General features: G+C 45.1%; 1 protein-coding gene across 4 annotated transcripts in view; it reads left to right on the top strand.

Moving 5' to 3' along the window:
* adgrl1a (adhesion G protein-coupled receptor L1a) overlaps nt 1-9,004 on the top strand; it is an 82,392-nt gene extending 73,388 nt beyond the window's left edge. For 2 of the 4 annotated variants that reach the window (XM_061302524.1, XM_061302528.1), the window contains 11 exons: nt 140-313; nt 1,187-1,396; nt 1,767-1,987; nt 2,224-2,290; nt 2,492-2,583; nt 2,998-3,166; nt 3,293-3,454; nt 4,425-4,521; nt 5,950-6,072; nt 6,967-6,984; nt 7,071-9,004. In XM_061302524.1, coding sequence (XP_061158508.1) covers nt 140-313; nt 1,187-1,396; nt 1,767-1,987; nt 2,224-2,290; nt 2,492-2,583; nt 2,998-3,166; nt 3,293-3,454; nt 4,425-4,521; nt 5,950-6,072; nt 6,967-6,984; nt 7,071-7,948 — 2,211 coding nt within the window. In that variant the 3' untranslated portion in view covers nt 7,949-9,004. The remainder of the gene's footprint in view (nt 1-139; nt 314-1,186; nt 1,397-1,766; nt 1,988-2,223; nt 2,291-2,491; nt 2,584-2,997; nt 3,167-3,292; nt 3,455-4,424; nt 4,522-5,949; nt 6,073-6,966; nt 6,985-7,070) is intronic. The other 2 variants (XM_061302525.1, XM_061302526.1) reach the window with 2 other exon arrangements.
* The last annotated feature ends 4,231 nt before the right edge of the window (nt 9,005-13,235 follow it).

Below are 13,235 nucleotides of genomic sequence, written 5' to 3'. Positions count from 1 at the left end.
ACATCTGTTGTTTATTTAACCAATCATTTTGTCTGCTAGCTTAATGCTACACACAATGCAAAACAACATGGACGATTGATGACGTTGTGTTGTAATCCTTCAACACTCCTTTACGTATTGTTAACTATTCTTCTCCCAGTTGGAGAACTACTACAGCCCAAACTGCTCCTTTTGGAACTACTCGGAGCGCTCCATGACGGGCCAGTGGTCCACGCAGGGCTGCAGGCTGCTGGACACCAACGACACACACACCACCTGCTCCTGCAGCCACCTCACCAACTTCGCCGTGCTCATGACGCATCACGACACCGACGTGAGTACACGGGAAGGCCTCGTTCGACTTGGAACTAACTGATATACTTTTAAGTTATGCTAATGAGTTGGCATTGGATAAGAGTCAATAACTTCCACTAACAACCCAGGCTAAACCTGGCCGCTCCCCAACATACAAAGATCTGACAAAAGTCGAGATGTATCGCTCCAACATACTTCCTTGACACCAATTACTACCTTGCTATTTATTAGTCTGGGCTTGGGCGCCATTTTGTGGCGTCCTCGGGGATTCAAAAAAACGCAGAAAAATTTGTTGCGGGTTTTGAAATAAATAGCTGAATATTAAGACTTTCTGTGTGGAAGAAGCCATTTTGTTCCATGATTTCTGCCCTTATAATGAGTCTAATCATATTCCGAATGAAGGGATAATTGATTGTTAATTTTCCCGATCAGTGATGAAGGAAATGCGTGGTGGTGCCCGCCTCTAATGGCCACGCGGTCCAGCAGTGGGAGTAATTAATGCGGCCGCATTAATGCACGCTCTGCAAGTTGACAGCCTCTTTGTTTAGAAATATTTCCTTCTGTCCATCTTTCAAGCCGACCGACACTTGCGGAGGCTTACAAATTCCTGTCTTCCAATTTCCAGCTGACATTCACTTTTTTTTTTTTTTACACCCAGGACGTCTTGTCTCTTGTCTTCACACTTTAGCTCTTTGCATATATTTACAAATATTAAATGGAGAGCCGTTGCCTTTTCTCTGCCTTCTCCTTTTGTGCTGTCGCTCGGCACGCTCGTTTCTCATCTCGCCGTCGTCCTCGCACTTTGTCTCATGTGGTTGCCACCTCAATTTGTCTCATTTGTCCTCCCGTCCGCCTCTCGGGTTGTTTTTTCTCCGCCTCCCGGGGGCCTCAGTTCCAGGGCAGAATGCAGGAGCTGATCCTGTTTGTGATCACCTGGGTGGGCATCGTCATCTCGCTGGTGTGCCTGGCCATCTGCATCTCAACCTTCTGCTTCCTGCGCGGCCTCCAGACGGACCGTAACACCATCCACAAGAACCTTTGCGTCAACCTGTTTGTCGCCGAGCTGCTCTTCCTCGTCGGCATCGACAAGACCGACTACCAGGTGAGCTTTACGGTGAAATTTCTTGGAAACTTGCTCATTTGTAGGACTGCGTAGATTGAGAAGAGCTCAGCATGGGACACTTCATTAGGTACACCTGCACATGAAATTTGGGTAACCACATTACTTCAGCTGCTTTTTGATTTTTTTAATTGAGTCTTGATTTGATTGTTTTTTTTATCCCCCCCAAAAAATAACATTTGAACTAGGGTGTGTAGACTTTTGATAACCTCTTCAAGTCAGCCAGTTTTCTACCTCCCTCCCTCCCTCCTCCACCCAAACCGAACGACTACACTAGCTGATAGTTTTGCTTCTCTTCTGTCCTCTCCACTTGAATTTCCTCCCTGCTCCTCAATCTCCCCCCTCGCTTCAGATCGCCTGTCCCATTTTCGCCGGACTGCTGCATTTCTTCTTCTTGGCCGCCTTCTCGTGGATGTGTCTGGAGGGCGTGCAGCTCTATCTCATGCTGGTGGAGGTGTTTGAGAGCGAGTACTCCCGTAAGAAGTACTACTACCTGTGCGGCTACTGCTTCCCCGCGCTGGTGGTGGGCATCTCGGCGGCCATTGACTACAGGAGCTACGGGACCAAGAAAGCGTACGTGCCGAGGCGGACTCTCTTTTTTTTCTTTTTGCCACCTGCTGATTGAGAAGTAGCCCCGGCAGGGAGCGTAATATCCCGCGCCTCCCCGCAGACCGGCCTCCGTGAACACACTTAGCCAAAAGCTCGATGATTAGCCCTCGTGTAATAATCCGCCGAGACAACCAAATTGTGTGTGACTGTGTTTGAGCTCACTTCGGTCTAATTCCCTTCTCCTCTGTGTGCCACTCCAGATGCTGGCTGCGGGTGGATAACTACTTCATCTGGAGCTTCATTGGACCCGTTTCTTTTGTTATTATGGTATTAGCTTTACTGTCTGCCAGCGTGATGGCTCTTTTGTCTCTCTCTGGCGTGCGCTTTCGATATTGCGCAGTCAAACCTGGAGAGTATCGCGTGGTACTTGGGTTGAGGTTACGGAAAGTGCAAAGGCGGGCGTTTTGCTCCACGCTCCGCTGCACTTTTATTTGATTGCTCGCGCTCTCTCTCTCTTCCTTATCTTAGCTCAACCTCGTTCTGCTGATGATCACCTTACACAAGATGGTTCGAAACTCGTCGGCGCTCAAGCCTGACTCCAGCCGTCTGGATAGCATCAAGTGAGATGGACTTTGCAAGTTTTTGATTTTTGATTTTTTTTTTTTTTTAACATTAAGTTATACAGTGGAACCTTTCAGCACGAACACAAGCTGAAGTCTTCAAATTGGTTGAGGATTTAAAATAGTTTTTCAATTTGTCCTCTGGACTCTAAATTGCCTCTAGGCTGGCAAAATAACAACGCGTCATCTCAATTGTCTGCTTAAACAAATGAAAGGATCTAGCGACAGGGAGCTCCACTCAACTCAAACTTCACAACAAGGAGCGGTTTGACAGATAGTAAACAAATCTTTCTGAGCTGTTTATTAACACTCACTGAAGTGTTTGCCTTCACCTGTGATTCAAATTGCGTGTTTATTAAGACTGCTGCTGCTGCTACTGGAATCATTGTGATGTGATGACATGCTGTCTCGCAGGTCGTGGGTGTTGGGCGCCATCACTCTGTTGTTCCTCTTGGGGCTGACCTGGGCGTTCGGCCTGCTGTTCATCAACGAGAATTCCCTCATCATGGCGTACCTCTTCACCACCTTCAACGCCTTCCAGGGCATGTTCATCTTCATTTTCCACTGCGCTCTTCAGAAAAAGGTCTCTGGTCTCTTCTGGCCTCCAACTTGTGTTACGTCCCATGATGACTGTGTGTTAAAGCGCTCCAGCTTTCTTTTCCGTGCCAGGGCTGCTGTGACAAATGTGATTTTTGCCCGTACGTTGCAGGTCCACAAGGAGTACAGCAAGTGCCTGCGTCATTCCTATTGCTGCAACCGCACGTCCACCAGCAGCTCCCACGGCGCCATGAAGAACTCTGGCCTGCGTGCCAATAACCGTTACTACAGCGGCAGTCAAGCGCGACATGCGGCGGCCCACAGACAGGTGCAGGCAAGATGGATGAGTAGTGCTTTTTGCATGACACACACGATTTATTTAATCATTTGTTTTGTTATTTTTTGTTTTATTATTTTTTTAAATGTTTTAATCCATCCATTTTCTGTCTTTTTTTTTTTTTTAATTTATGCATTTATTTTTGTCACGTCCGCCGTGCGTCATTCTTCTCTCGCTGAGCTCGGAAATTGTGTGCAAATGACAAATGGTATGATTGAGTTTCACCCAAAATGGGATGGATTGGCCGCACTTTATTTTTGCGAGCAAATTTGAGTCATAACAAAATAAATAGCCCTGTAAATCAGGAAAAATATACACAGACTTTTTTTTTTTTTGCTTGTAAAGGGGTGTTCGGTAAACTGAAGCCACTTAGCTTAAAAGCTTGAATTGTCGAGTTCACACAATAACCACGAATTTAAGTGCATTTGCACACTTAGTGAGATAATTTTTTGTTTTTTGCATTTGTTACTTCTTATCATTGCATGGTTAAAATTGTAACACACCAAATACTAAGTGCTCAAATATACTATATTTTGTATTGTTTCTCATTCGATACCAACGTGCAATTTTACATGCTTTAAGGCCAGTCGTTAAATGTGTGCGTGACGAAGACGTTTTTCTCGAAAAACACATTTTTGCTCTGTTTTATGTGTTAAACAGCAATCAAGCAACACGCAGCATCGGAAACAATTCTTGCAGGCAATAAAGAATGTTTTTCATAATGGGACAACATCAGCTGCTGCAATCATGTCTGGCACATCTCGTCGTTATTTGGCCCTTTCGTGATGACAAGACATTGTCTCCTAGTTCTCTCTTTGTGTCTCTTGTTTTCTTTGTGGCTTATAGCAAACGCCGCAGTTGTGATTACAGCATCCCCGCGGAGCTATAAAACTCCCCCATTCCTCACCCATGCCCGCCACCACACGTTTTCTTTTTTTTTCTCACCCTCCGCTGCTCCTTCCCTCAGAGCCGGATCCGCCGCATGTGGAATGACACGGTTCGGAAGCAGACGGAATCTTCCTTCATGGCGGGGGACATCAACAGCACGCCCACGCTCAATCGTGGTGAGTTTGCCTTCTATTGCACCCCACTGTACGCTGATGGAAATTTAGTAGCGTGTCACCAAAGCTGTTTAACTGGAACCAATTCAGAAACTGAGACCATACATCTTTCCACCATGACGTCACGCGTACTTCCGAGCGGTACCGATAGTAAATAGGTTTTATTTGAGAGAAAGATGTCACGTGAGGTTAATTGCATACAATAGAGACCAGACGCCGGGTGTAATTTCAATTACAATATGTTATTTGATTCAAGAATAAACGGGGTGGACGTCATAGCTGACATGAACATTGAGGCTAATTAATGGATTTATCATTTGCTCAGATCAATGGCACCGAAGAAATTTTGAGCGTGATGTTACAGGGCTAGCAATCGTGTTTTGATCAATTATTCAAACGCCTTCCACAATCCAGGATGCAGGTTTGCTTTCCAGTCAAAGGGATTAAAACAACGGCTCAAAAAAAAAAAAAAAAAAAAAAAAAAAAAAGAAGATGCTTCTTTATTTCTTTAAATTTTCCACTAGACTGTGTCACGATGTTCCACAACAATTTCTGGCGGGTCCTGGAAGCAAGGTGCTCATGACACGCTTGCACAAATGATTTCCTTTGCCCTACTTTCCCTCTTCGCTTCAATCTGGTAGCTCGAATATTCCTAAAAGGAGCGTATCCACATTAATTTGGTGGCGTTTGCCTCTTTGTGGGGGGGGGGGGGGGGGGGTGTCTGGCGACAGGAAGTGTAAAAAAAAAAAAAAATGGTTGAAGCGATTTCAGAGAACAAGCCAAAGTAGAAAGCAGGCAACACGCTCTGCCAGAGGCTTCGAGGGAGGAGGGGAAATGATGGATAAATAGCCGTCTTTTTATTTTCCAGGTGATGAAGGCGAGGGCAGGCCGGGGCCGTACCTGCAGCTCGCACTTGGCGTCTGCGCGCTCTCCGTCATGCTGTCCTGTTTTTAATTTCATGGCATTTCCTCTCGCGGTTGCCTCGGGCCTTTTATGCCACATCCTCCGTGCGCTTCCACTTCTATTTGTCTTTTTGGTGGCATTCACATTTTCAGTGTAAAATTAACTGTGTTTCAATGGCTGCACTCTGGGACTACGTACATAATGGCATGCATTACTGATCTTCCCCCTCTCTCTCTCGCTCTCTCTCTCGATCTCTCTCTCTCTTCTTGAGAGCCAAAGGGAAACAAATGGCAATAACAGCAAACAGTGACTTTGCCTTCCAATTGTGTTTTTTTTTTACTCAAAGGTTACAATCAGGAGGCAACGAAATGACTCCATAAAACACCGCTGTAACAAAAACAGCCCCGTTTGGAGCAACTGTAAACATTGGTGTCATTTCAGGGGTTATTACTGGGCTTTATTTGCCTGGAATGCAAAGTGCCAGTTTCTCAATATGTATGTGGATGTTTTATTTTGCTATATTCACAGCGGCCATGGGCAACCACCTTTTAGCCAACCCGGTGCTGCAGACTCGCAGCGGCACGTCTCCTTACAACACGCTGCTGGCGGAGAGCTTCACCCCACCCTCGCCCGGGGTCTTCAACTCCACAGGTTAGTTTGTGTGCGTGTGTGTGTGTTGTACGTCTACAGTTGAGAAAACTAACACTGCCGTTCCTGCGTTAACCGTCAAACGGATCTAACCAGGCTGCGCAAAACAAACAGCCTGACTTTGCCATCTGGCCTCATCTCGAATGGCAGTGTGATGAGTTGAGTTTCGCTGCGACTTTGACTGCCAGAAACCACAAGGCGGACAATTGTTCCGTCGCTAAGCAGGATAATGAATGGGCGTGAATACAAAGAATGGAGTTGGGAAATTATCGGTAATAATTGGCACATCATCGCAGTCACCGGAAAACGTGACGCATCAAAAACTGCTCCGAACTCGGACTTTCTGCCTTCGTTGCCATCTCGGCCATCGTCCGGCCGCTGAAATGTGAGGCGGCATCGCCTGTTAAATATTTCAACGCTCCGCCCGACAGATATGTCAAGGGCTGACAGCCGCAGACATTTTTTAGAGAGCCAGTAAAGAGGAGAAAGCGCTTCAGTCGAATGTCTAATTACACCGTAGTGGCACTGCCTGAATGAAAGGCTGCTGCTCCAGAATGAGCAGAATGAGATATTTCTGTTCAGACGGGACTCGTGAATTGATTCAAGGAAGAGCAAATAAAATCACTCAACTGTATTCACATGCTGTCAAAAGAATCCCAAAGAGGAAGGTCGCATTAAATTTGCGTTTTAAATGACAAGTCAGTGCCTGAATTGGGATGTTGATTGCCGAGAAGGAAACGCAAAGATGGCGAAAGAGGCTGGATAGATTTTTTCATTCCATTAATGGTGGCCATTTAAAAATCTTTAAAAATGAATTGATCAAGTTAATGTTGCATTAAATGACACTTCCCGTCTTTCATTATATCGCCTTCGCACGCCATTCTCTCGGATGGACAGGAACTTTCCGAGATCCAAGTAAGTGTCTTCGGTCGTTACGTATGTGCTTTGATTTTACAGACTTCAAAGTCCAAACTGGTTTCTCTCTCTGTTTTTGGATGCAGAGATCACATCCAAGGCCCGTGACCCCTGCGGAATGGAAACGCTGCCACTGAACGGCAACTTCAACAACAGCTACTCCCTGCGTGCCGGTCCAGGGGGAGGAGGCGGTGGCAGCTGTGACTTCCTTAGCGGTAGCGGCGGCAGCGGGGGTGGCGACAGCACCCCGCCGCTGCTCAACCCACGCGGCTCGGAGACGCTGGGCAGCGGCCGGCGGAATCTCTCCGACGCGGCCGCCTTCGAGAAGATGATCATCTCTGAGCTGGTGCACAACAACCTGCGAGGCGGAGGGAACATGGCAGGGGGCGACGCCGGGGACAGGGTCTGCGGAGGCCTGGCCGGGGGGCACCCTCGTGCAGCCGCCGGGCCCGAGTCGGGAGACCAAGACGAAGACTTTCTGAGGGATGGCAGGCAGCGCACGCCGCAGGATGTGGAGCTGCTGTACAAAGCTCTGGAGGAGCCCCTGCTCCTACAGCGAGCCCAGTCTGTCCTCTACCAGAGCGACCCGGAGGAGTCAGAGAGTTACACCGCTGACCTCACAGAGAGTCTCGGCCACAGCGGTCAGAGTTCCAGTGGGCAGACGGGCAACAGAGCGCCGGACTCACCCGCCAGGGAATCTCTGTACACCAGCATCAGCAACCTGCGAGACTCTCCCTACCCAGACAGCAGTCCCGAACCCCTGGAGGTGGTGCCCCGATCGGCCCAGCCCCCCGAAGAACTTTACTATAGCTCCGGGAGGCCCGCCTTGGGCTCTCGCGGAGCCCCCATGCAGACCTTCTACCAGGCCCAGTCCAAGAGGCCGAGCGGGGACCCTCCGCACCAGGCTCAGGAGTCCTCCCATAACGAGGGCGATGGACAAATGCAGCTGGTCACCAGCCTGTGACCGGAGCCCCGAGAGGGAAGTTCGGGGACCCGAGTTAGGGCCAGAGTTGCCTCCTAGCCTACTGCGCCCTCGCGCCGGTCCACTTCCTGCTTGTTTGGTTGCCTTTCTTTCTCTTAACTTTGACTGAACCAATAGAAGAGACAAAACAGAGTGACCTTCAGAAAAGAAGCCTTTGACTTTTTAAGAAACATCGATCCAAGCCTACCCGGTTCCTTTGGACCAAGTCCAGCACTCTGAATGTACCGACCCCCGGCCACCCCCTCTCCCCTTTTAGGATCTCTCAATACTTTGCTCTAACAAAAGCTCTGTAAAATGTTTCCGGAGACGAGACTATCATTTTGTATTTGCTCACTTATTTACCCTTTCGTACCGGCAATCGTTTGCTAGTCAGCTATGGAGACGAGCGGCGTCTTGTAGCAGCAGAAGAAAAAAAAAGTCTCACAGAAAAGCTCTTCATTGTTGCCAAAAAATCTCTATTGTTGAGCCAGAACAACAGAAAGTACACACATACATACACTCACACACATATCCAGAAGTGCTCATTATTGAAGATTACAAGTGAAACCAGTTGTCCATCTTCAGTTGAAGACGTTTCAGAGGAGTTTGCCTTCTTTTCCTGGATCAGAGGTGGAGGTGCTGTCCCATTTCCTCTCCCAGAACATTTTCACCCGCTGCCCCTCTCTGCCTGTTTTGCTTTTTAGGCATTCCAAGACATGACTGCCTTGCTATGTTTTTATTCTTTTTGTTGACTTTGGATTTGTATCCCCAGGAGAGTTTGGGGCTCTCTCCCCGCTCCGCCTCCTGGTACTTTCTGTGTTAGAGCCTAGCCAGCCCAAGTGGACTTTTGTCTCCTGTGTGTGGTTGTGAACGACAACACTATAAACAAAACGTGTACATACGAGAACCGCAGCGTGATTCCGCTTTATTCCTACCGTGTAAATAAATAGGGACGACGGGCCGGATGATCAAAAGCAACAAAGGTAAAATGCGCAATGAGAAATGGACTTCTTGTACTTGCAACAAAAGAGAAAAATAAAATGTTTCTTTTTTGGGGAATTTGTGACTGGAAAGTTTTTATTTTTTTCCAAGTACAAAACTTTTGACCCCTCATACAGGTGTAGAATAAATATCATTCACTTTCCTCATTTTACGTAGATTTTAGGGAGATATTTTAAAATGGCTGACACATTCGAATCGGTCACTGCGGTGCATTCATGTGCAAGGTGAAAGGGTAGGAAAGACAGGAGCTGGCGCAAGATAAGAGCTCAGGGAGTGCACTTGTGTGATACATTTGAGAGAAATGAGTTGTCAGGAGAGAGGAGAAAGAACAAGCAGTCCAACCGCAATCTCCCTGACCTTTAGGAGCCGACTTCTTACCTTCCTTTATCTCCCTTTTGCCATGCTTTATTTATTTCTTGTATGTTTTCTCTCTTTAAAATATTTATTCACATTTGATTCATTCTTACCATTGTGGCTCTTTTTTTAACTCACATCCAGTTCCCTTTTTTTTTTTTGAAGAGGAAGCTGCAGCTCTGTGGCCGGAACGTGAGCAGGAAATAGATGCATCAACTGCTGTGCGACATTTGCCCGCCGCACTCAAGAGAGACCACTGTGGGGGGGGGGTCATAGGTAGGATTAAAAACAGGAAAACAAAAAAGGGAATTCTACTGATAATGTATATTTGCATTGAGAACTCCCTGAGTAGAACTTTAAGGCCAAATAATAGGAAATATAGTACACAAAAACACAATTTTTACTTATTTATTTATCTATTTATTTATTTATGTTTGTTTATTCATTCTTATGAATAGATATACTTCCCTACTTATTTATTTATTTATTTATTTATTCTTATGAGACATTATTGTTTTTCATGTGTTTTCAGTTTCAGGGGAATTTACTTACAGTAATGTTTTTCCTTTTTTAAAATAATCCATCATAGGTGCTTTAAAATGCATCATTACTAGTATGGTATATTTAATATTAATAATAATATGCCGCCCAAACCTGAGAAACCTATAAATTATTCAAAAATGAAGCTCTTGGCACAATATCACATTGCATCATTGCTGCCTAGCTTTTTTTTTTGCTAAAAAAAAAAAACGTAAATATTATAGCAAATAGTGCAGTGCGTACAAAAAAAAACCATCTGAATTATTCATCTCACCAAAGGGTACGTGTGCAATAGATCTTGGGTTTGCAAACGAGCCCTCGATATGCAGAGCAAATGCGGTCGTGGTCAGTTGACAGCAAATGAATGCGTATTATCAGACGGGGCTGCAAACAGCTTTCCTCATCCGCAGCCTAATTACCAACATAATCACTACAATTAGCTCCTCTGTTATGATGTGCTGATGCTGATCTCCAGAGCTCGGGGTGAAACACCGTTTAGGCACCTTGGGCCTGATTTTGCCTTTCCCAGCACCTTCCCGAGCTCCCCTTTCTCCTCCCGTCTCATCCGCTTTTTTAATATCAGTCTCGGTAGGCTCCATTAGCACGGCGCTTTCTATTGAGGGATGTTAATTTGTTTTGTCAAAAGCTTTGTTTATCCCGGATTAATATCGCAATAAACATAGACTGCGCATACTGTGCTAAATGATGATGATTATACACGAGGAAGGCTGCGGCCCACGGTGTCGGCTGGGGGACTTTCTTCTGCTTTCCAAAGCTCTAATTGCACTCTGGGTATACTCATTTGCAGTAGTGAACTGGGCCTCGCTCCTTTCATTTTAAAATGTACACGTGTGTTTGTTAAAGCCTGCATCTTATTGTGAGCAGGGAGCAAAGTGCGTTGATGAGTCAGTTCACTTGCATTTGACCCCTTTTTGTTGCAACGGAAGAAGAGAGGAGTCGTTATGTTTCAAGAACTTCTCGAAACAAGATCCGTGAAAGGATTGGCGTCACTCCGTTAGCTCTCGGTCTACCGATGCTCGCAAGGAGAAGACTGAGACTGAGTCCAGATAGTCCAGACGGATGGTTATCATGTATCAAAAAGTACCTTTGACATCAGCAAGTACCCTACAAAAAAGAAAGCTTGTTTTAAAAGCCATGGATATGGAATAGTTAGACACAACACTCCTTTTGAGCTCCGTGCTTACAATGCTAATGCTACGCTAATGTCCTTGCTTTCCATTATTTTTGATAGGACACTCGCCCCTGCTAACATGGCCGCCACATGCGTTGATACATTGCCATCAATGGGAACTTTGCCACTGACAGCCACTTTGTAGTCTGCTCTAGTCTACTCTTAGTCTGATGAATAGTACGCACTTTGGTCGGTCGGCATGAATGAATTTCCGCATGGCGGCCATGTCGGAAAAAGGCCCGAGAGAGGACAATGTCGCTAGCAGCGCGGGGGGCGCAGCGATAGCCTGGATTGGGGCCGGAGGGGTAGGTGGCTGGATGCTTGCATTTGTGGCAAGGCTGCATGTGGAGATAAGGAGAGGGATGCGGCGCTTTGTCTCAAATGACTCTCGGTTGGTGGTTTGCAGTGCAGAGGTTATCACGTTGCGCTTCCAATGGAGAGTACTAAAATAAATGGGCTTTGTTAAAGACAGAAAAATGTGATTGTCCTTCTCTTTGAAGCTAAAGACACTGGCGCTTTTAGATTTCCGGAGCGCTCGCTTGTAGTCGCCAGCCATTGTGTTTAAGGATGAAGGAGTCTGCATATCCAAAGTTAAAATGAATACATCTTTTTCAAGACAGGTGTACGTGTATGTCGGTACTAAGTCAATGATCATGTTGTTGCTATGTAGCTTGTCAAAATCATATATGAAGTGCAAATCTAAATATATACAGCTCATAAAGAAACTGCCTTTGACTTGTGTATTTGAGTGCCCTGACTGTGTGCACGTGATGGAATAAATTTTTTACAGCATCCACAATATGCATGTAAGCGTGCAACTCGCCTGCCTCACGATTCATATAAATGAAGAGAGTGACTAATGTAAGGCTCATGTTTTATGCATGTGCCTCGTCTGCAGGTTGCAGACGCATTGTGCTGAGCATCTGTGGGCCCAGCAACGTTAAAAACAAGACGGCGACTTCTTTGAAGTACATCCGATATGAAGATTTATTTGTTTGTTTGTCTGTTTGTTTGTTTGTTTGTTTGTTTTGTTTGTTGCCTTTTGCAACCAGAGTAATGATAACACGTGCTTTGTAAACTCACTGGATGCTTCATTAGCTACAGTGCACAGTCAACCATTTCAAAATGTCAATCAAAAGTAAGCTTTTTTTTTTTTTTTTTGATAAGGACAACAATGAAATAGCTCTTCAGTGGTTCTTCACGGCTTAAAGACTATTTGAAAGGAGGGAAAAATGTTTCTTTGGTTGTTTTTTTTTTTTTTTTTGTACGTAATAGTGTGTCTACCTAATGTGCCCAATAGCGTAATATACTAAAAGCAATGACGTCATGCTTCAGTTTCAACCTAAGTAATTAGCATAACAACTATAAGAATAATGGGTGTCTTTAAATCATTTTTACATCCCTGCAAATACCACTGTTGCCACTCGTTTATTTTTTTTAATTTAGCTCGTGAATGCATCTTTATTTTGATGACTAACAAAATGCCCAGGACGCACTGCAGGTGATTGTGAGTGGTCACGTGATGTACATCGCCATTCATCCTCCGTTGATGCAAGGTAACTTGTTAGCACCTCGTGTAGCTTGTTTGTGTCATTTTTAGGCGGTACATTTTGCACACGTAATTTTTTGTAAATATTTTTAATTGAAACGCACATTACCATGTTTATTTGCCATGTAAATAATGCCGGAAACTCAAGCTTAATAGCTTAGCCACCGGGTTTGTTTCTAGAGTCGCTCAACCAGAAAGGATGGTGGTTTTTGAGAGACAAATTCAATTAAAGTGGGACTGTGAGTACATTTTGTTATATTGTCAGAAAAAAATATATAAATGTTTTAGCACTAGTGTGGTCCAAAGAGCCACTGCTAGTTGCTCTCATTTGTATTATAAAGATTTCTTGTTTTATGGAAGCACTAATTGCAAAGCACCTGGTGACACAGAAAATGTACTTTTTAATGGTTTCTATGCTAAATGTTTGGGTTTTTTTTTAGTACAGGCCCAGCAACCAAGTGAATTTAAACAACCACTAAGTCTTTTTTTTTATCTGCCTGTTTCAGAAATTATCTATGCAAGTTAGCCGGACTTTAATTTATTGTGGCATCAATATTCTGTCCAGACGTAAGACTACACAACTAAAAGGTAAGTTATTTGCACAAATCAGTGTTAGTTCAATGTTTTGGAAATCAAAATGGGTGCCCGGTTTA

This window comes from Syngnathus typhle, linkage group LG17, assembly GCF_033458585.1.
Source record: "Syngnathus typhle isolate RoL2023-S1 ecotype Sweden linkage group LG17, RoL_Styp_1.0, whole genome shotgun sequence".
Taxonomy (NCBI): Eukaryota; Metazoa; Chordata; class Actinopteri; order Syngnathiformes; family Syngnathidae; genus Syngnathus; species Syngnathus typhle.
Note: the sequence above shows the minus strand (reverse complement) of the source record. Positions and strands in the feature narration are given on the sequence as shown.